Source organism: Eschscholzia californica, unplaced genomic scaffold (assembly GCF_041429995.1).
Source record: "Eschscholzia californica isolate CP2 unplaced genomic scaffold, dmEscCali1.0.p SCAF_3, whole genome shotgun sequence".
In the NCBI taxonomy this organism is placed as follows: Eukaryota; Viridiplantae; Streptophyta; class Magnoliopsida; order Ranunculales; family Papaveraceae; genus Eschscholzia; species Eschscholzia californica.
In genome coordinates this window covers 52,110,978-52,130,278 of record NW_028238420.1, presented here as the reverse complement: position 1 = coordinate 52,130,278, position 19,301 = coordinate 52,110,978, and the positions used below count along the sequence as shown (strand labels likewise).

At 35.0% G+C, this 19,301-nt stretch overlaps 4 protein-coding genes and 3 non-coding genes across 8 annotated transcripts; 2 read left to right on the top strand and 5 right to left on the bottom strand.

Annotated features, from left to right (window-relative positions):
• Positions 1-647: 647 nt before the first annotated feature.
• On the bottom strand, positions 648-2,258 carry LOC147551667 (CBS domain-containing protein CBSX3, mitochondrial-like). Its single transcript, XM_086665016.1, has 5 exons — positions 1,901-2,258; positions 1,735-1,816; positions 1,205-1,278; positions 1,057-1,117; positions 648-987 (listed from the first exon to the last, which is right to left on the bottom strand). Exons 1-5 carry the CDS (start codon positions 2,156-2,158, stop codon positions 845-847), a joined length of 618 nt encoding a protein of 205 aa, XP_086521142.1. The 5' UTR covers positions 2,159-2,258; the 3' UTR covers positions 648-844.
• Positions 2,259-4,550: 2,292 nt separating this feature from the next.
• LOC147551666 (small nucleolar RNA snoR118) lies at positions 4,551-4,635 on the bottom strand. Its single transcript, XR_015239068.1, has one exon. It is a non-coding gene; the product is annotated as a small nucleolar RNA snoR118 (small nucleolar RNA).
• A 51-nt stretch (positions 4,636-4,686) lies between these two features.
• On the bottom strand, positions 4,687-4,760 carry LOC147551665 (small nucleolar RNA R66). Its single transcript, XR_015239047.1, has one exon. It is a non-coding gene; the product is annotated as a small nucleolar RNA R66 (small nucleolar RNA).
• A 410-nt stretch (positions 4,761-5,170) lies between these two features.
• LOC147551664 (small nucleolar RNA U30) lies at positions 5,171-5,252 on the bottom strand. Its single transcript, XR_015239085.1, has one exon. It is a non-coding gene; the product is annotated as a small nucleolar RNA U30 (small nucleolar RNA).
• A 3,921-nt stretch (positions 5,253-9,173) lies between these two features.
• LOC147551663 (putative pectinesterase 11) lies at positions 9,174-10,998 on the top strand. Of its 2 annotated transcripts, XM_086665015.1 has the most exons (5): positions 9,174-9,639; positions 9,706-9,865; positions 9,993-10,181; positions 10,263-10,498; positions 10,653-10,998. In XM_086665015.1, exons 1-5 carry the CDS (start codon positions 9,476-9,478, stop codon positions 10,861-10,863), a joined length of 960 nt encoding a protein of 319 aa, XP_086521141.1. In that variant the 5' UTR covers positions 9,174-9,475; the 3' UTR covers positions 10,864-10,998. The 2 variants fall into 2 exon arrangements, with proteins under 2 accessions (XP_086521141.1, XP_086521140.1); XM_086665014.1 differs by having other exon boundaries at positions 9,403-9,639; positions 9,993-10,498.
• A 341-nt stretch (positions 10,999-11,339) lies between these two features.
• LOC147551662 (alpha/beta-Hydrolases superfamily protein) lies at positions 11,340-14,506 on the bottom strand. Its single transcript, XM_086665013.1, has 4 exons — positions 13,539-14,506; positions 13,002-13,104; positions 12,050-12,264; positions 11,340-11,933 (listed from the first exon to the last, which is right to left on the bottom strand). The coding sequence occupies exons 1-4, from the start codon at positions 14,312-14,314 to the stop codon at positions 11,669-11,671; spliced, it is 1,359 nt and encodes a 452-aa protein (XP_086521139.1). The 5' UTR covers positions 14,315-14,506; the 3' UTR covers positions 11,340-11,668.
• Positions 14,507-15,130: 624 nt separating this feature from the next.
• LOC147551661 (gamma carbonic anhydrase 1, mitochondrial-like) lies at positions 15,131-18,875 on the top strand. The gene is made up of 5 exons (XM_086665011.1): positions 15,131-15,478; positions 15,932-16,075; positions 16,861-16,986; positions 17,089-17,240; positions 18,331-18,875. Exons 1-5 carry the CDS (start codon positions 15,364-15,366, stop codon positions 18,610-18,612), a joined length of 819 nt encoding a protein of 272 aa, XP_086521137.1. The 5' UTR covers positions 15,131-15,363; the 3' UTR covers positions 18,613-18,875.
• The last annotated feature ends 426 nt before the right edge of the window (positions 18,876-19,301 follow it).

The window sequence follows — 19,301 nt, the reverse complement described above, 5'->3', positions numbered from 1 at the left end:
TGATTGAGCGACAAGTCAAAACGGTTTCATTCCAGTTTTTATTCGCTCTAGTTCTGCTTATGAGTAAGGTGGAAACCAACTTGGTAAATGATGAAGTCAGACACTGGATCACCCATCACAACAGCTCCGCACGTCGCACAGGTTGAGAGAAAGGAGGGGAGTGTCGTCTGTGGAGTGCTCCGATGACCCACAAAACAAAAGAGACCCGAGTTGTGCCTCAGGATCCCTCCTGTGTGATAAACAGTTAGATGTACTTTAACGGCTCGAGAGAGTGTTACGGATCCTGGAGAAGTAAAACGTATCTTTGAGGTGATGATGGGTTTTCCTTTTAAAGGCTCTTGAGTCGGCCACATAAAAGGGAAGGAGATGTGCTAAGGCTTTTCGATAGCAATACAATTTTATGTCCCTATATCCTATTAACATAGAGCTCAAAAGAAAAAGAGGGATTCTATTTGAGAATTTTTTTCACATGATACGTACATCACTTTCAGGTTGAATCATCTCGAACATCGGATGGAAGAAAGGCAGCCAACTAATCAAGGGTTAATACCACGTTGATAGGATCCTTATTGAGGTAATAGAAACTTTCGTTTTATCAAATTTTATCTACAATACTGATGATAATAGCTTTTGATAACTAGAAATTCAAATGGTAAAACTTCTTTATAAATGCAAATTAATTTTTGTATTTCAGATTTAAATTATAACACAATTCATATTTTAACAATCGAAACATAAAATCACGTTACATTATAGGTATTGTTAGCTTTACAACTTGAGCTCTTTTGTTTTCTTTCTTGTACTAATGGCGAAAGTTTCAGTTAAGAAGTAACTTTCTTCGATTTTAAAAGTAGTAGCCTCTGATGAAATCATTTAAACGCTTTACTTCTTCGTTTTGTTGTTCAACAACTGCTTTAACTACATCTACTACCGATATCAAACCAACAATCTTCTCATCGATAACTGGAACATGTCGGATATGAGACTCTGCCACAATAAAATCAATTTGTTTTATGAATCAAAATTAAGACCCATTTCATTTAATCAAGATTTTACCTGTCATTAGTTGCATTGCTTTCATAATATTTGTATTAGAGTTCACTGTAATCAACTTGTCCTGCAGATGAGAATTTCGAAGAATTGGTGAAACCCAAGAACGGTCGGCAATGATCAGAGAAGATTTACCCAGAAAGAAAAGACTGACCTCTTCAGTCATGATTTCACCAACTCTTGTCTGGTCCAAGTCTCTCCTCTGAGCAATTACCTTTCTTAGATAATCTGTTTTAGCATTCAGTCAAATTTTCATGAACAAATGTTAGTTTAGTGTCACAAGCGTCTTAATCTGAAATTGTGTAATAACCCAAGCACTACAAGTTATTAATATTGTTATCGTTTTTTGTTGTCCAGGATCAAGCCCAACCGGGAAAAGGATTTGGTTTTCCAGAAAAAAGGTATGTCAGCCCATCTAAAAAGCCTTGGAACAGGAATATCACATCTCCAACCTTTAGGAACAAGCCATTTCCGGCTACAATACCATTATGCCTAAGTTCTCATGTTGTAACCGATTTTGTCCTTGCTCTTATTGCGCAAGTCAAGTGGGATGGTTACATTGTTCCGTTCATAGTAGAGACCTAAATGACGCTCGGTTAATCAATGTGGTACTATCACAGATTACTTCAAAGATGGGCAAACTAAGCCAAGCACCTAAAGCCCATAGGACTCAACTACAATTACCTTGTTCCGTAATGATTCCAGCAATCAAATTTTGTTCCCCTGGTTTCAGAACAACTAGCGATCCGATATTCTTTTGAGTCATCTGCAATTAAATTCCATTCAACATATTCAAACACATTAAAGTTTTAGGAATTGTTATATTTGAACAAGCTTATTATAGTCCTACAAGTTTAGCAGCATCAAAAACAGTGTCAGTGGTATGACAGAAGAACAAAGATCCATGATTTTCTTCTCCTTTTGCTGTCTTCAGAACTTGAGCAACTGTTGTATTCTCTAGTCCTTTGTGCTGCCAACTAGCTGTTGAAGAAGAGGTAGCACACACTCGGTTTTTCGCAGAAACCACGTCAGCTAGGCTTAAACACCGTAGAATCCGATGCCTAAATATGTCGTTATCGGATCTTATCACTCGGATAATGGCTTGCATTTTCACTTAGAAAACAAAACTTAGGATGAGAAAATGGAGAAATAGAGAATGTGGTGATTGGTTGAGATGTAAGTAATTATGGAAAGCCTTGTGTAAATGTAGTTTAAAAAGAAAAAGGAAATGTGTTATCTTTGGGTTATCATCTATCTACTTGTAAAAGTTTTGAAAGTTCTTTTCTTGAACAAGAAAGAAGGTTTGAGAATATTAACTTGGAGGATATTTTGGTTCTCTTTTTTGGGTTAAGAAGTCTTTGTGCCACTCCCAATCAAAACTATTGGTGTTTAGAGTTAAGAACTAGTCTATAGCCGATTTCACAACATACATTGGTGGAGTATTTTAACATGCTGTATTACCTAAGAATCTAGAATAATTAGCCAAGAAGTAAGACATGGCACTTTAAGGAATTGAGAAGAAAACAAAAAAGTTTACAAGGAGGGCCGACAGCCCTACACAAGTCCAATGTCAACAATTTCTAAAGTCAGGTTCAGAATGCTTAAAAAAGTCTCGTAAGTATATTTTTACATCAGTAAAGATATCAATTTTACATATTGATATCTTGTCGTAAGTAACTGAAATGGTATGATTTGACACTTGTTCATCAATCTAGTCGTCTATTGACAAATGACACTTTTTTACTTTTTATTTTTCAAATCGTGACATCGTAAATGGTGCATTGAAATTGATGCGCGATATACAATGATTACATCTTTCAAAACATGTTGAGTCATCTAACATCATCCTTCTGCATTAACAAAAATGTGTCAAGACTTCTTTTTCGAAATTGTCAAATGATTCAAAAAGTACCCCAGAAACATAAGTTTATTTTGTTTTTTTGGACAAAAAATTGCATTAGTTTCTAAATTATCTGTTTCTCTTTTGCTTTTCTTGAGTACCGTGTCCATTTTGCGACAAAAAAAGAAGAAAAAATACCATGTCCATTCCTCTATTTTTTAACATGTCTTTCGCCCTTGTCTATCTATTTCTATTCTTCCATTCTTTTTTGGATAATGCTACTCAGACTCCTAAAGTACAGACAAACTCAAGAAAGTAGGCACTTAACGTAAAAAAAATTGTAAATCACTTTTACTTTGGTAAAATTGTATAAAACCCACAGTCTCAAAGTGGCTACTTTCTTGACTTTATCTGTACTTTGGGAGTCTGGGTAAAATTATTTTTCTTTTTTCTATCTCTAAAAGATAAGTCATGTATAAAAATTAGATGTTCCACTTTTTCTTGTATTTTTAATCTCTAATGTACAAAACTATCAAAAAATTTAATGTTCCGAAAATTTTATAGTTCTTTTACTCACCTCCTAGCCCAGAATCTCATAAGTCATGCATTTATTTTCCAGTTGAAGGAGGATGAAAGAAAATTTGTCAAGGAATTGACAAGAGCACGACAAATAACTTTGCTTAAAAAATAGAAAATTATGTATGGGTTTACGATGTCTCAGAGAGTTGTATAGGATTGGCGATCTCCCTTCCGTTATTATAACTGATAAAGAACAAGATGAAAGCCATAAACATTATGTATCTGGATGCTAATCATATTATGTTTAAGACATATAAGCAAGAATATCAAATCTCATGCGACCAAATTCTTCAAAAAGGTAATTATAACCACTATGTTTGAACTGCATGTAGTAAGTGATTAAAACCACTTTGTTTCACACAAGCTCAATCTGCACATTCCGCTTCCTCCCGTGTACGAGAAGATGAAAGGTGCAAATCACATATGATTCACCGAAGTCTCTAATATTTTTGCAGTAACATAAGAAGGTGGAAGCATGTCGATTCATTTTAGCATCTTATGGGTCATCCAACTGCACATCAATCACGTGCACATAGAGAGCGACAATCAGCCTTGATCCAGTTCATCAAGGGTAGAAGTGACAAGATACAATGGCAATCTAAAAAAACTCCTGGATCAATCTCTGGCTCTTATAGATAATTTCTCAAACATTATCTTCACTTATGCTCCGAGGGAATGCAACATCCAAACATCCAAGCGGATGCTCTCGCTAAATGGGAAAGACATAATGGTCAGAGGAAAATTTGGAATGTAGTCCCTAATTACGTTTTCGCTCTAAATTAGAGACTTCGGTATGCTTGTTTGTTTTGGTCAAATACAAGTTTTATTCATCAAAAACAAAAAACACTTGCGGTAAGGTGAGAAGAAATATAAGCCTCTTCAATGAAAGGAGGAAATATAAGCCTCTTTATGAATGCTCTCTCTTTTGAGTGAAAAAGGAAGAAAACTGAAACACAAAGTGGCTACAGAAATATAGCTTATGAATATGTTAAGTCCTGATGTTTATTCATCTTATCAGCACTAGACCGTCAATAAGCACAATTTCTAATTTACTACTTTATCAAAATTAAAAATAAAAAGGGTATCAGAATTAGCTTTTCAGGCTGCATTTCCATCAATATTGCAGATTAATCTACTCAGAGCCCAGTGCATTCTTCATCATTTACCACAAACCCTAGTTTAATAAATCATCCTAAATAATATTTTATATATGATGGATCCTCAGAAAATGCTTATAGATTTCATCAAATCAGAGATAATCAGGTCTCAAAGATTACATGCCATCATCGGATCTTTAATCCTAAAACTATAAAAACACCCCAAATCAATCAATGAAAGAAGAAAGCAATTAGGGTTTCAATTCAAAAGGAAATAATTGAGAGATTTTGCAGATTATAATTCACTTCGCCTGTTGACAAAATTCGAGGGCGAAAAGACTCAAAATCTGCGAAAAATTTCAGCCTCTTTATTCTTAAGATTTGGAGGTTCCTTTCATCTCATCGTAAGAAACTAGAGAGAGAAATCTCCATTAAAGAGGCTAATTCGAAATGAAACCAACCCCTAAAAATTTTCATGGTAATTAGTAAGTCCTAAAACCAAACCCTAAAAATCACATTTTTAAATAGTTCTGTAATTCAAATAATGGAGCCTAAAACCAGAGAGATTAATTGAAATAATGAAATAATGGACGTGGGGGGTGATGCTCAGAATCTTAATAAAGAATGGATAACAGAGTTTTCCTCAATTGATTATCAGATTAACGAGATGTATATTCATCATCGCACCCTTCGCCGCCATTTCTATTTCTCCTTTCTTTCCATCAATCAATCAATCGAAAAAAAAACAAACAAATACTCCTATCAAACATTGATTTCACTACTGAAATAAAAAAAAAGGAAATCAGATTTGGATGCGTAAATAAACGAATTTGAAAGAGAAACTATTATCAGATCGAGAATGAAATTAGGGTAAGTGTGAAGGAGAAACCCAGCTTCAGTTTCTTTGCTTCATACTGTGGGATCCCTGAGTTACTTATATAGCCACACCATTTAGGGTTAGGGTTTCAACTGTGGCTGCAGTTTTGCGATTTTTATTCACCTTGTTTATAATACACTCATCTTACACTTTGTTAAATCACGGACAAATAACGAAAAAAATTGGACTGAAATTGGCCTAAAATGGGATGAATTTGGGTGGTCCACGATACATAGTAATCGATTAAGCTGTAAATATGACGGATAATACTACTCAGACTCCCAAAGTACAGACAAAGTCAAGAAAGTATACACTATTTGGTTAAAGATTTGTAAATCACTTTTATTTTGGTAAAGGTGAATAAAATCCACACCCTCAAAATGCTTACATTCTTGACTTTGTACTTTGAGAGTCTGAAAAAAAAAACGTTGGCTTTAGGATAGTAAATCCATATTATACTTACAAGAGTCGAAAGTCTCCAAACATGTAATGTATTGGATTTAATTCTTATGTATGAATGAAAGTTCTGGTTAATCTAAATAAATAAACAAATAAAAAAAGAAAACGTTAGACGCCCAACTAGAGAAGGAAACCCGTGAAAATAAATTTGATACTTTCGAACATAAGAAAAATATGTGAAATTAATTTAAGCAAACTCAAACTCGTATCAAATGAAAAAGACGATAAAAAAACAAACTCATTGTAAATGAAGACACAATCAAGGACATCCATTTTAGATTTGAAAACGAACTATGCTGACAGTTTTCGAGAGAGAAGAGATAAGGAGTAGGATTGAAGAAAGAGAAAGGGATTCTGATTCGTAGTAGTTTTTATAGGAAGATAATACAATTTTTTTTTTTTAATTGTTTAGCGTGTGCCTCGAACCTGTGACCTCTAAGGTGGAAGATTATACCTCTTACCACTCCAACCAAGGGTTGTTGGCAGGTAATACAAATATTACACTTCATACGTTTACTTGGTACGTGAATTATTATTTTATTTTTTTGTTGAGAGGTACATGAATTATTTTGAAATTTTCAACAAAAAAGAAAAACATGAATTATTTTGAAAAGAATTACACTAAAACTGACGAGGGTCTATAATCTTGCAATTAGAGCCTAAGAAAATGTTAACATGCATTATATGCCTAGTACGAGGAACAAAATAGAGTTTGAAATCATTTTCTATTTCTGACTTATATAGGTAGAGATCACATTTCTTGAACTTTTCCATCTTTAAAAGGAAAAAGTAAAAGAATTTTTTGGTTCCTAGTCCAAAAATCTACCCCTAAACACACATTTAGTCCCCCCCTAATATTAATATAAGATTTTAAGCCAAAATAATAATTATAATGGATATTTAGTCCAAATTAGTTAAAGTATGTCTAGACTTTAAAGTTACAGTATTTTTCTGTTTAAAAATTCTTGTTTTGTTTCATAAATTACCTGTTATTTATTGTTAAAGTTTCATACTTTATTTCATGTTTTCCATATTTTATTTCATTTTTTATATATGTGTCATACATAACAAGTTATTTATCAACAATGTTTCTTTCAGTATTCAACAAAAAAAAAAAAAAAAAAACAATGTTTCTTTCAAAACGAAAAGGACTAAAAACCTATTTTCTGGGAAGATTGGACCTTAAACTTTTTTTGAACTTTATTTTGGACTTAAAACCCATGGACACACGAAGGTCAGTACACTGAGCAAATAGTTACTTTCAAAATTTGTTGAATTTATGAAGTAAATGTGTTTTCTTCTTTGATTTTCCATGTGATCATAACTTGCAATTATAAATCTCACCTGTCAAATATTTATCGTTAAGTTATCACCACCGGTTTCCTTCCTCTAATTTAACAATTTCTCAAGATCTCACTTGTATGGTTTAGCAACTTTTTTTTTTCATGTCTCGATTTTGTCATTCTAAAACAGAAACCAATTTTCTATCTGTGTTCATAGATATTTATTTTATTGAAGTATTACAGAGTAAAATTTTACAATGATCATGTTAACCTTGTGAATATAACAACTAAGAATATAATGTCTAGATCATCGCAAATTGGTTTTGAGTTGGATGATAACAAACACAACACGATATCAGAATTAAATCTATAAGTGATAAGCTTAAAAACCACATGTGCTCCAGTTCACACGAAAAGGAAAAAACACATATTAGGGTCCACACATGAAAGGGGAGAGGGGGTGAGAAAGTCACACATGTGAGAAGGACGATCTAGCAACTAAGAATATAATGTGCTAAGTCTTCTATATTAATTGTCAGTTGATTTTGAGTTTGATAACTATAAATTTTTAGGCAATTTCTTTTTAAAATGCACATGGTAATGGGAGAAAGTTTAAGAGAATTTGATTGGACTTCATTGTATTATATGATGGTAGTGTGTGTTTATATACGTACACGATCAACAAATTATACCTTGCCGGAAAGACCACTTATACCCTAGTTAGAAAAATGAAAGAAAGAGACACGAGCTAAATATATAGCTAGATATATACATACATATGGTAATATGACGCTTGAACTAGACGGGATAGAGTAACATGGCCCAAAACATAGACAGCCATGTTACTTTTGAACAAAGCAAGCTTCCCAAATTTTCAACTTGATACCCAACCACTACTTCAATCCTGCAACAACCTTCCTTCTCTCTCCCTCTTTCATCCACAAAATGATTTATTATAAGCTCTAATCATGAGTTTTCAACTAATAGTCATAAATCTTGACATGTGCTATTTTTACTCCCCCTTGCGAAAATCTACAACATACTAAGAGTTAAACCTATATTTTATATAAGCTCAAGATCATTAAATCATGACTCTCGATCCACCAACAAACGATCAGTTGTTTCTCGCCATTAACAAGCATACAGAGACAATTCACACGCAGAATTTAAGAGAAGATCCAAAGAGCTAACATACATTTGTGCATATGTAAGAAAAAAATAATAAGTAGTACGCATGAAGTATATTTTGGTACAACCTAGCCAAAATCGACTTGTATTATTAGTGTTTGCTGCAACTACAACCTAGCCGTCTTTGACCAACTTGAGGCCCAAGACTAAAGTATTGTTTTGCTTAAGAATTGAACAACTGACCAATTCTATCAAACCTACTTAACCCTTCCTTACGTTTTTTCTTACTGAAATATTATTACATTGTAATTGCATGATAAGTTTAATAAGCTTTATAGCATATAGCATGACTGCATGATTACATCAAGAGAATGAAATCACCTCATAGACTGTCGCTAAAACAATACGCAACATTACAATTGTCCTGAAAACCACAAAAAAAACCTAAAGACGTAAATTAAGGTGCTGACCAAAACTTGAGTCTAGATTCTAGGACCTCTTGGTTTTGAATGGGGATACAACACCATTAGGCTACAAACATGTATAACTTCCTTGGGTTGGAATACAAATTCCGTAGTCCATCAAAAACCATATATTAATTCTCAATCCAGACCGTCAGATGGGGTTTTCTTTCGCTTGTAGAATACAGTTTCAAGGTTCATGTGAGTTTTTCTTTAAAGTAGATAACAAGGAAGAAACCTTGTTAATATGTCAACAAAACTTACGTACCTTATACATATGAAGTTTGAATTACAAGAAAACAGCTGCATTTCTTCAACATTGTTTTGTTTTGGGTAGCCAAACGTGTAAATACATATATATATATATATATATATATATATATATATATATACAACCATAAACATATAGTGAAGTCTAATCTAATCAAGTTTGTCATTCCTCGTTCCTAGGGCTTATCACATGTTTCTAACTTAATCTTCTTCTTGATTTCTTTGTAGTACCTTTACCCTCATCTGAATCAAAGATTTAAATCTATAGTATTCCCACATCGAAAAAAGAGCACATTAATTGACAAAGTACGACTGTTAGTTTATAAATACGAATACATAGATGATAACATAACTAATTAGACAAGGTCGAATAATATTATTTCTCTAAGTTACTTGGTTCTGATCATAGTTGAGTTTTGGTGTTTATTTTCATGGCTTCCTCTCAAAAAAGACCTTCTGATATGTCTACTGCTATACTTATTAGGGTTGATCAATCTGGGGCTGGTGACTATAAGAAGATACAAGATGCTGTTGATTCTGTTCCTTCTAATAACTCTCAACTTTTCTTCATTTGGGTTAAACCAGGAACTTATAGGTTTCTTTCTCTCTCCCTCTCTCTCTAACCCATGCAGTTTTTTATTAAATTGTTTATGTTTTGCAGGGAAAAGATTGTGATACCAGCTGACAAGCCCTATATAACAATGAGTGGATCTCAACCATCAACAACAATAATAACATGGGAAGATGGTGGGGATATATTTCTATCCCCAACTTTTGCTGTTTTGGCTTCTGACTTTGTGGGAAGATATCTTACTATTCAGGTACTAATGCCTTGGAGTTTAATAGTTCTAGAAAAATTCATTTACAGGTTTAGGGTTTAACGTTTAGACAGACATAACACTTCGATCCCTTGGTGAAGTACTAAGAAGGTTTAATATTGTTGTTCAGAATACATACGGAAGTAAGGGGAAAGCAGTTGCGTTGAGGGTGTCAGCAGACCGAGCTGCATTTTATGGGTGTAGAATTACATCTTACCAGGACACTCTTCTTGATGATATTGGAGGTCATTATTACAGCAATTGTTACATTGAAGGAGCTACCGATTTCATATGCGGAAATGGTGCTTCTCTCTATGAAGTAAGTCAAAGATCATCACTAATCAGTTCCTTTTTTTGTCATGGTATAAATAAGTTTTTTTTTCCTTCGATGTCTATACAGAAGTGTCATATTCATTCGGTTACGGAAGGAATGGGGATTATAACGGCGCACCACCGGGAGTCGCCGTCAGATAATACAGGATTCACATTCTTGGGTTGTAAGATTACGGGCAACGGAACAGCTCTATTAGGAAGGCCATGGGGAGATTATGCTAGGGTTGTCATTGCTCTAACTTACATGTCAAATGCTGTAGTTGCTCTAGGTTGGGATAATTGGGGTGATGCAGCCAAAGAAAGGTATGAATCATAAAATTACCACTGTTAAATGAAATAACGGTTAAGATACAATTAGTATTTCGATAAAATCAAGTAAATATACTATCGGTGTTATGATAAAATCAGGTAAGTTACAATAAAATTAAGTACTAATATTTTTTAATATTTGATGTAGTACGGCATATTTTGGTGAGAATCGGTGTTGGGGACCAGGGGCGAAGACAACAGGTAGAGTTGGATGGTGTCACATAATGTCCAATGATGAAGCTGCACCATTCTTGACCAAGGACATGATCGGTGGCCGAGGATGGCTCAGACCTGCTCCTACACGGTTCAAGAGAGTTGGCTCTGCAACCATTGTCTCAAAGATTGTACCCAACCTCTAATTATTATATAAAGATTTGTTTTTGATTTGATTCCCCTTGTTTATTAAATAAAATTTGGAATATGTAACCTAATTAGTTACTAAGACTCTTATTTATGTATAATTTTATATGTAAATAAAGCTTTTGCTATAAAAACACGAGTAAATTGTTAGTAAGATCAATAGACAAATATTGATTTTACAAAGGAGTAGCATTTATGTCTAAACTATAAACAACAGACACCTTCAGACAAATATTGATTTTACAAAATAGTAGCATTTATGTATAATTTTATTAAAAGTTATGATAGTCATTATAATGTTTCTAAGTTGTAACTAGCATGTGAGAAACTGGCAGTCGGATACCATTTCAAACGTTAAACAAACCTACGGCTTCTTCCTAAATTGTTTCAAATATGTTCAGAAGCTTCAACATTGAATCCAAGATGAGAATTGTATTCGAAAGAAATAAATAATTATGAGAATCAAACTAAAGAATTTCAGGAAACATAAAAACGAGAGGAATCCCTTTTCATCATGTTATGATATACATCTGTAATAATCTTTATAAAGGCATAGTGCAAAACTGCAATGAATTAAATCAAAACATAATTCAAGGTATAAACCAAACGCATGCCATGATAATCCAGATCATAATATTTAATAGATTGAACCTAATCAGATTTAGATTAGATATTACCTCTCTCATGTACTGCATAATCGTGTTTGTGTTGAGAGAGAAAAACCATTATACTGAAATTGGATATCCATAGCTGGATGCCTAGACCTCTGTTTCTCGGGGGAGAACGGTGAATCGGAGTAAGAGTTTAAGCACGGACAGCTGGAGTGACGATTTTTTCCAAGAATTTGTGAACTTCGGACGAATATACAGAAGGGAAGCTCCTTAAATGGTCAACGTGAGGAGACGAACCGAAGTTGTAAGCCTGCACTTTTCTGCCCATCTTCCTCTGCAACTCGATAAATGATTCTACTGACTGAGACGGAATGACTCTGTCGGCTGAACTATACAGGTAAAGCTGAGGATAATGAGTCTGGTTGTTTGAGAGAAGGGAGATAATCTTGGTTAACCGCCTGTGAAACAGCAAACAATCATTTAGAAAAAAAATCATACTTTGTTAACAGAAAACCCACTTGATTTTCTTATTCTGCCATATAAAAATTCAGACCAAAATAAGCAAATAACTTACTGACGAACTTCGGGTAGCTTTAGAATAAAGGAGAAGAACTTCTCCAAGACTGCCAGGAGCAAGATTTCAAGCAATAGCGGCTCATTATCTTGCATCTTCGAATTAGTCTTATCAGTGTTCATTCCATTGTTTTCGATGTCCCCAACCCCAACTGAATGGACAACTGAGGATCCACGTTTTTTCAGCAATGCTGCAGCAAATCCTGCTGCCCAGACCTATTCGAGGTTAAAAAGGGTCAGTCGAAATATAAAACAGCTGCTCAACACAAAAGCTGATAGTTATAAAGTAATTGCACAAGTAAACCAACTTCCACAAATTACTTTGTAGACAATAACTGGAAACATAAAAGAAAACAGTTAGCAGAAAATCAGTAAATTTATAAGGTACTGTCTTTTATCTGTCAAGAAACGAAATGTTTAGTTATGGAGAATGAAAAGTTCCATCAGGGTCCTATTACTTCCATGGAGATAAATACTAAAAAGCTAGCATACTGGAACTTTTGAGGCTCGTAAAAAGAAGATTAGAAGCTAATCACTGTTGAAATATCCGATGATCAAGAACCACATCTAGCTTAATTTTTGTTCTGCAGGAGCTGTGACAAACCTGATGAGATAGTGAATGAGTTTAACTTCCAATAATAGGTAAGATGTAATAAGATACCTTCAGGATAGATGATGGGTCACTCGGCCATCTCCTCCAACGACTTGCCAAAGAGGCATTCTACACTATCTATTTAGACTATAAATTTCGAAAACTTACTGAGCAACTTCCATTCATAGGAAAACAAGGTGGCAAGGTACTACCTTTAAGGTGGCATTGCAGTGACTATAGATAATAACATATCCTATGAACACTTGGACAGTCAAAACTAGCAAATCAGCACTAAATATAACGATTAAACGATGCCTTTATTATCAATGTCTGAATGAGAAAAACGACTATATATCCAAACCTTTGGGTTTATTTCCGGATCCCCTCCCGAATCAATTACGCATCCTTTAATCGACTCAGTAAAGTTGCCTCTACTTTGCAGGTTCTCAAGAATAGCACCATAGCTGCATATAGAGTTCCAAATATAAAGCATCAGAACTTCTAGTAGCATCAATTGAGGAAACACAGATTCAAAATGCACTAAAAGAACGTACTTACAGAATTTTCAAATCTTAAATCTTTCCCCTAAACCTTCATGGGTTTCAAGTAAACTAGCACAAGACTACATGGATATTGACCAGAAAATTTTACTGTTACCCAGAACTTACAACCTACTAGAAACCATTCAAACCCAATTCGGGTTCACCTTCCTTGAGTAAAGTGAACCTTTAGGGACTCTTAATCAGCCATTTTTGTGCCAACAAAGAGCACATGAAGGTCAGGACTCAGAAGCTTTCAAGTAATGATATTTTTTTGGCGCAAAACAAGCATAATTCAAAATTTTAAACAGCCCAAATTATAAAACTGATTAGAAGATTGAATTTGATGAACTACTTACACAAACCAACCAGTATTACTGAAGGTATGGAAAATCAAGCTCCGTTCTTTTACATCTTTTTCAGATAACCATGAAACCAATTCCTCTGTTAATGCTGAAATATGTTTCTCAACTTTCTTTCCCAAATCAAACCCTAATAAATCTCTCAAAGGAACAACAAAAGTAACAGCACGAATTCCCCTTTTAGTATACAACTCAACATATCTCTTCAAATGTTTCTGCTCAGCTCCTAACCAACCTAACAACACAACAGTCAAACCCGGCCTTTGATCCTTTGAAACCCTAAAATTTAAATCATTATCGCCTTCAGTAACTGGATTCCAAGTCAAGAACTTCGATTCAGAATCAGAAACAGTATTTACATTAAAATGCTGGTTAGAAGTACGAGAGTTGAAGATCTGAGATAAGGTTGATAGAGAGGAGAAAAACCCAAGATGATTAGGGTTTTGGGAATTGAATGAATGATGAGAAATGGGAAATGATGCGGATCGAATTTGAGTTTGAAGAGAGATGAGGTGGTGTTTGGGTTTTGTAAATGGATTAAATGAGAAAGAAAGATGATTATGATGAAGAAGGTGATACTTAGAGGGAAATCTAAGAGGTTGTTGTTTATGAAGGATTGAATGGGTAAGGAGGAGACGATGATTAAGATTGGATGATGAATTGAAGATCCTCACTGAAGCTTCCATGGCGAAAAATGATAACAGAGAAGTCCTGTTTCTTCTTGCATAGACTAGGAGTGGGAATCGGACTACGCTCGCGAGCCCATGGGGCATGGGTACCTCTATTGAGGTAGTGAGCAAAAACCGAACCAATTGATTGAACCAAAACAAGTCAAATAGACCGATCGGTTTTTGGACCAGAACTATCACTGTTCGACTCGGTTCGGCTAGAAAACCGAACAACCCAGACTGGTTTGATTTGAGTTCGGCTTGGGTTTCTAGAAACCACCAAAGTCGAACCAGCCGAACTCTAAAGACTTTATCATAATCAAATATTATATACAGGGAGTAGAGGGTAAGAAATACTAAATGGGGGTTATTCGTTCTGAACTCTTATAAGATCTACAAAGTTTTTAAAACTTTTGAAGTTTAGCGTTATTGGTTTCGACTTTTTTTAAGAACTTCGAAAAAACTTTATATGCAATATTTTGTTTGGTTGTCAATATTTTGTTGCTCAAGTGGTGTTGACATAAACTCAAAAAACCTAAAGGTCGTACGATTCCGACGGAAAGTGGAATCTATGGTTATTGAACTTGAGTTATTAAAGGTATAAATAATGTAATAATTATGTTGGGTTTTAGACCTCTTTCATGTTGTTGGACTTTATGCCTTTTTCATTATAAGCTTTAACTTAGGCGGTTATCGTACTTGATACATCTTTACGATGTATCAATGTCTTGTAAGACTATCGTAGATCCTAATCAATTTTATTTTTTTGTAAAAAGTTGTGCTCAGTTAAACCAATCAACCAAATTCAATTAAAACCAAACGGGACCCAATCATGTCGGTAGGATGAGTGATTAGCTCGACTTTGACCATCGATTTAATCAAACCGTTACTTATTGGTTCGGCTTCAGTTCGAGTGAAAATCGAAAAAAATCAACCGTTGCTCACCTCATGTACTACGACTACATAATAGTGCCAAGTGAGACGTAAAAGTGTGGTACCGCAAGAATTTTATTGAATTGGGCAAACCCCCATTTTGCCTTCTCTCCTCTTCTCTTCTCTTCTCTTCTCTTCTCTCTCACTGGGTTGGAGCTGAAATCGACAGAAAGTAGAAAAAAAAATAGAGTATTGATCAAAATCTCTGCGGGGGAAAAAAAATGGGAACTTTAGGAAGAGCAATCTATACAGTAGGATTCTGGATTCGTGAAACTGGTCAAGCCATCGATCGTCTTGGGTCTCGTCTCCAAGGCAAATATTACTTTCAAGAACAATGTACGACCTAATTACTCTCAATCTCAATTTTCTTTCTTTCAACAATCCCATCCCCAAATTTTCATTTTTGTTGTTTTGTTTTCAATTCATTTATTTCTCTAACCCTAGATATTAACTTTATTTCTGATTTCCCAATACTTAGATGTGGTCAAGTTTAAAGTTGAATTTATATTTGATAATTCCAAGTTGATTGAATTTCTTTGATAGGTATTAAGATCAGTATTGAGTTCTTAGTTTCTTACCAAATTGTAATCAGTGTAGAGCCATGGCAGATTAGAGCACTGATTTCTTGTTATAGATTTTGTTCGTCCTGTTGAGTTGAATCTTAGTTGTGCATTTTATTTTTATTTTGCTCTGATTTCATCTTTATTTATTGAAATGTTCCTGATTTCCATTATTAGTTGTTAATGTATAATATGTATCTGTAATTTGCTTCCCTTTATGTTGTTGTAGTATCGAGGCATCGGACGCTCATGAATGTATTTGATAAGGTTCCAAGTGTTGATAAGAATGCATTTGTTGCTCCTAGTGCATCTATCATTGGAGATGTCCAAGTCGGACGAGCATCGTCAATTTGGTATGGTTGTGTTCTGAGAGGTATGCAAAACTTATTATTGGTTTGTGTTATTTTGGAGCTCTACTATTCAATAAAATCTCTCTTGATAATGGTGGAGATGGTTGTGAATTCGCACTTAACATGTATCATAACCAAGGATTGTTTTTCTCTAAAAGTGGAGAAATGTAATATTTTGCATCGCTTGGGTGGACACTAGAGACTGCTATATGTGTTTGCTCAAGTTTAGTAAATGTCAATGCCTTTTAGGTGGTATAGTGCAGTCTGTGGAAACAAAACTTTGTATCCTTTGGCCTTAGACTTAGGTGGCAAAACAGACAAGATGTTGGTTACAGCTAGAACTTAGGTCATAAAAAAGTTATCAGAGCCATGGAATTGCTCGTCTCTAAAGGGTAGGGAATGTAATACCCCACATTGCTCACGGAAGTGTATGGTGTCTGGGCTTCAGACACTAGCCCAAGCTTAATAAGTATCAAGGTCTTTTGATTGGGATTGTGATGCCTTTTCCGCAGAAAGAATCCTGTACCCATTGACCTTAGTTCTCGGTGCCAAGAAGCGAGGATAAACTCGGTACTGGTAGATCTGGGTCTCTTAAAAAGTTAGTTGACAATTATGACGGTTGGGTAAAATTGAGGAATCTAAATTTGGAATAGTATATTTGTTGCTGCTCATGTTTTTCGAGTTCTGTACAGATTGTTTTGGCGCTTTGGTTATGTGTGCTACTTCTTTTGTACGAAATACTGATTTACTTTTGGAAATGGAAGAAAATGGCTGATTATAACAATACGGGTGTTTTGTATTCTTTCAGGTGATGTTAACAACATCAGTGTTGGGTCTGGGACTAATATACAAGACAACTCTCTTGTTCATGTGGCGAAATCTAATCTTAGTGGGAAGGTATTACCCACGATTATAGGAGACAATGTGACTGTGGGTATGTAACCAGTTCTGAGATAGAAGTTGTTTGACTTCAAAAGATTGAAAGACTTTTGCTTGGATATCCTTGAGTAGTTTCTTACATCTTGAAACTGAACAGGTCACAGTGCTGTTTTACATGGTTGCACGGTGGAGGATGAGGCTTTTGTTGGTATGGGTGCTACTCTGCTTGATGGAGTGGTTGTTGAGAAACATTCCATGGTTGCTGCTGGAGCTCTTGTGAGGCAGAATACAAGGATTCCTTCTGGCGAGGTTTGTTTTCAGATACTCTATCCTAAAATGCTTGGCGTGTTTAACCTGTTCAATTTGCTATGTCCCTGTTTTTATAGAGCTGGTTTGTAAGCAGTTGGGGACAACCCAGCTCGCGGTTGACCAAGATTCCGATGAGTTTTCACTAGCTGTTATATAACCTCATATATAATATACAAACACTACATAACATATATGGTATATGTAGATTTATGATATTATTTTATACCTGTGCCACAAATTCTACTCTGCTAATCAAGTTAAACTTCAAGAAATCCGAAGTATTATATGTAATGACTAGCTTCAGGGCTCAACACGGGAGAGGCTCGGGTTACCTTTGGTCAACGAGTTACTCAGGTGGATCAGCTGAACTACTTAAGCCCGTTTACCTAATCTACTTTTATGCATCAATTAGACCACCAATTTAGAGTTTAAACAGACATGTGACAGGATAATGAGTTCATTGTAGTGGTTGATGGACTTGTGCGTGTTTCTGTGTTGAAGACTTACAAGGAGTTAGGGATGCCAATGTAGAATGGACTCGGCTGATCCTTCTGCTTATTTGTCGTCAAACAAAATGAAATCTCTCACACAAATAGTACTTAAAAAACTAGATCTTAGTGTTTTCAAGTTCACTAATCTAAATTCTGATTGCTTACTAATTATTCATGAAAACATGTAAAATGACGCCTGCATATTTTTTTCTCGTAGTTATGTTTGGATTTCACATTACGTATATGCTAGAGAACTCGGGCTTTGATTCATGGATTTGTCTCTCCATCCCTGTCTAATATGTAACATAGGAAGTCCTTTGTTACCAAGATCTCATGTTCTAATGAGGTGAAAGAATCCTTTGTAGAGAAAGATGGACCACTGTAACAAACCCGTTTTTACTATTATAACAACTGTTTTTAACCAGTTTTTGTGACGGTTCACGATTCTAATACAGTACGTTGTTTGTATGAAAAACCTGATATGACGGTAATCGCCATTGACTGTTACAGAACTGTTTTAGCGGAATTAACGAAGAAAAAAATATAAATTAACGAAGAACTGTTTTAGCGGTTTTTACTGAAACCATTTCGTTCAACAGGTTTGGGGAGGTAATCCAGCTAAATTCTTGAGGAAACTCACAGAAGAAGAAATCGCCTTCATTTCTCAATCAGCCACCAATTATTCAAACTTAGCACAAGTCCATGCTGCGGAGAACGCGAAAACTTTTGAGGAGATTGAATTGGAGAAGCTTTTAAGGAAGAAATTTGCTCGCCGAGATGAGGAATACGATTCTATGTTGGGTGTAGTCCGTGAAGTGCCACCAGAACTTATCCTTCCAAGTAACATCCTACCTGATAAATCACTACCCAAGGCTGCTTAAGAGAAATAAGTGAGCCAGGCGCATCTGAGATTCGATACTAAGGATTTTGTTGTCATTTTCTGATTTATCGAAACTGGGTTCTTTCTTAATTCCAATAATTTTGGTCAATGGATGCTTTAAGCTTGATCTAAATGCAACTATCTGCATCTTGGCATCCCTTTTATGATCTTCCTTTTTCCTTTTTTTTTTTTCTTTTAAACCTTTTATACATCTAAATGTTGCATGTGTTTCTTTTGAAATGAAGAACTGTTAGTTTTCTATTATGGGGAATATGGCAGGGGCAACTAGTTCTTTTCTGTCAAGTTTGAATGTTCTCAACCATATATTCTAAACTCTCCTTAATGGTGTTTGATTGGTTCTTCATTATCTTAGAACTGCATGAACCTACGGTACCTTCAAAATCCCTATAAAACGTAATAGGGGACTCATTTTCTAAGCTCAACTGAAGGCCTAACTTGAAGATGGCGTATTTCAAGTAAGCGGCCGTGCTTGATCGAGGTTGGGCCAAGCTATAAGCAGAACTGTGTGGATTCGTCAAGCTATGCCCCCATTATGGTCAAGCCTCAGAGTAGAAAAATTGCATTTATGGTCTCTTGTTTCTTTCTTTTTTATGAAAAAAATCATGAAAAAGAGAACCAAAGAAATAGCCATTTTCAGTCTCTTTAACCAAAAAGAAAAGGATTCTCAAG

What these genes read in the sequence shown, in the direction of transcription:
- LOC147551667 (XM_086665016.1), bottom strand. Translation starts at nt 2,158, where the DNA reads ATGCAAGCCATTATCCGAGTGATAAGATCCGATAACGACATATTTAGG. An exon ending in TTTTTGATGCTGCTAAACTT is followed by an intron (nt 1,817 to 1,900) that starts GTAGGACTATAA and finishes ATTTAATTGCAG; the next exon opens with ATGACTCAAAAGAATATCGG. An exon ending in TGGAATCATTACGGAACAAG is followed by an intron (nt 1,279 to 1,734) that starts GTAATTGTAGTT and finishes ATGCTAAAACAG; the next exon opens with ATTATCTAAGAAAGGTAATT.
- LOC147551661 (XM_086665011.1), top strand. Translation starts at nt 15,364, where the DNA reads ATGGGAACTTTAGGAAGAGCAATCTATACAGTAGGATTCTGGATTCGT. An exon ending in AGGAGACAATGTGACTGTGG is followed by an intron (nt 16,987 to 17,088) that starts GTATGTAACCAG and finishes GAAACTGAACAG; the next exon opens with GTCACAGTGCTGTTTTACAT. An exon ending in CAAGGATTCCTTCTGGCGAG is followed by an intron (nt 17,241 to 18,330) that starts GTTTGTTTTCAG and finishes TTCGTTCAACAG; the next exon opens with GTTTGGGGAGGTAATCCAGC.
- LOC147551662 (XM_086665013.1), bottom strand. Translation starts at nt 14,314, where the DNA reads ATGCCCCATGGGCTCGCGAGCGTAGTCCGATTCCCACTCCTAGTCTAT. An exon ending in AGTAATACTGGTTGGTTTGT is followed by an intron (nt 13,105 to 13,538) that starts GTAAGTAGTTCA and finishes CTCTATATGCAG; the next exon opens with CTATGGTGCTATTCTTGAGA. An exon ending in ATCCGGAAATAAACCCAAAG is followed by an intron (nt 12,265 to 13,001) that starts GTTTGGATATAT and finishes AACCTCGAATAG; the next exon opens with GTCTGGGCAGCAGGATTTGC.
- LOC147551663 (XM_086665014.1), top strand. Translation starts at nt 9,476, where the DNA reads ATGGCTTCCTCTCAAAAAAGACCTTCTGATATGTCTACTGCTATACTT. An exon ending in GTTAAACCAGGAACTTATAG is followed by an intron (nt 9,640 to 9,705) that starts GTTTCTTTCTCT and finishes TATGTTTTGCAG; the next exon opens with GGAAAAGATTGTGATACCAG. An exon ending in GAAGATATCTTACTATTCAG is followed by an intron (nt 9,866 to 9,992) that starts GTACTAATGCCT and finishes ATTGTTGTTCAG; the next exon opens with AATACATACGGAAGTAAGGG.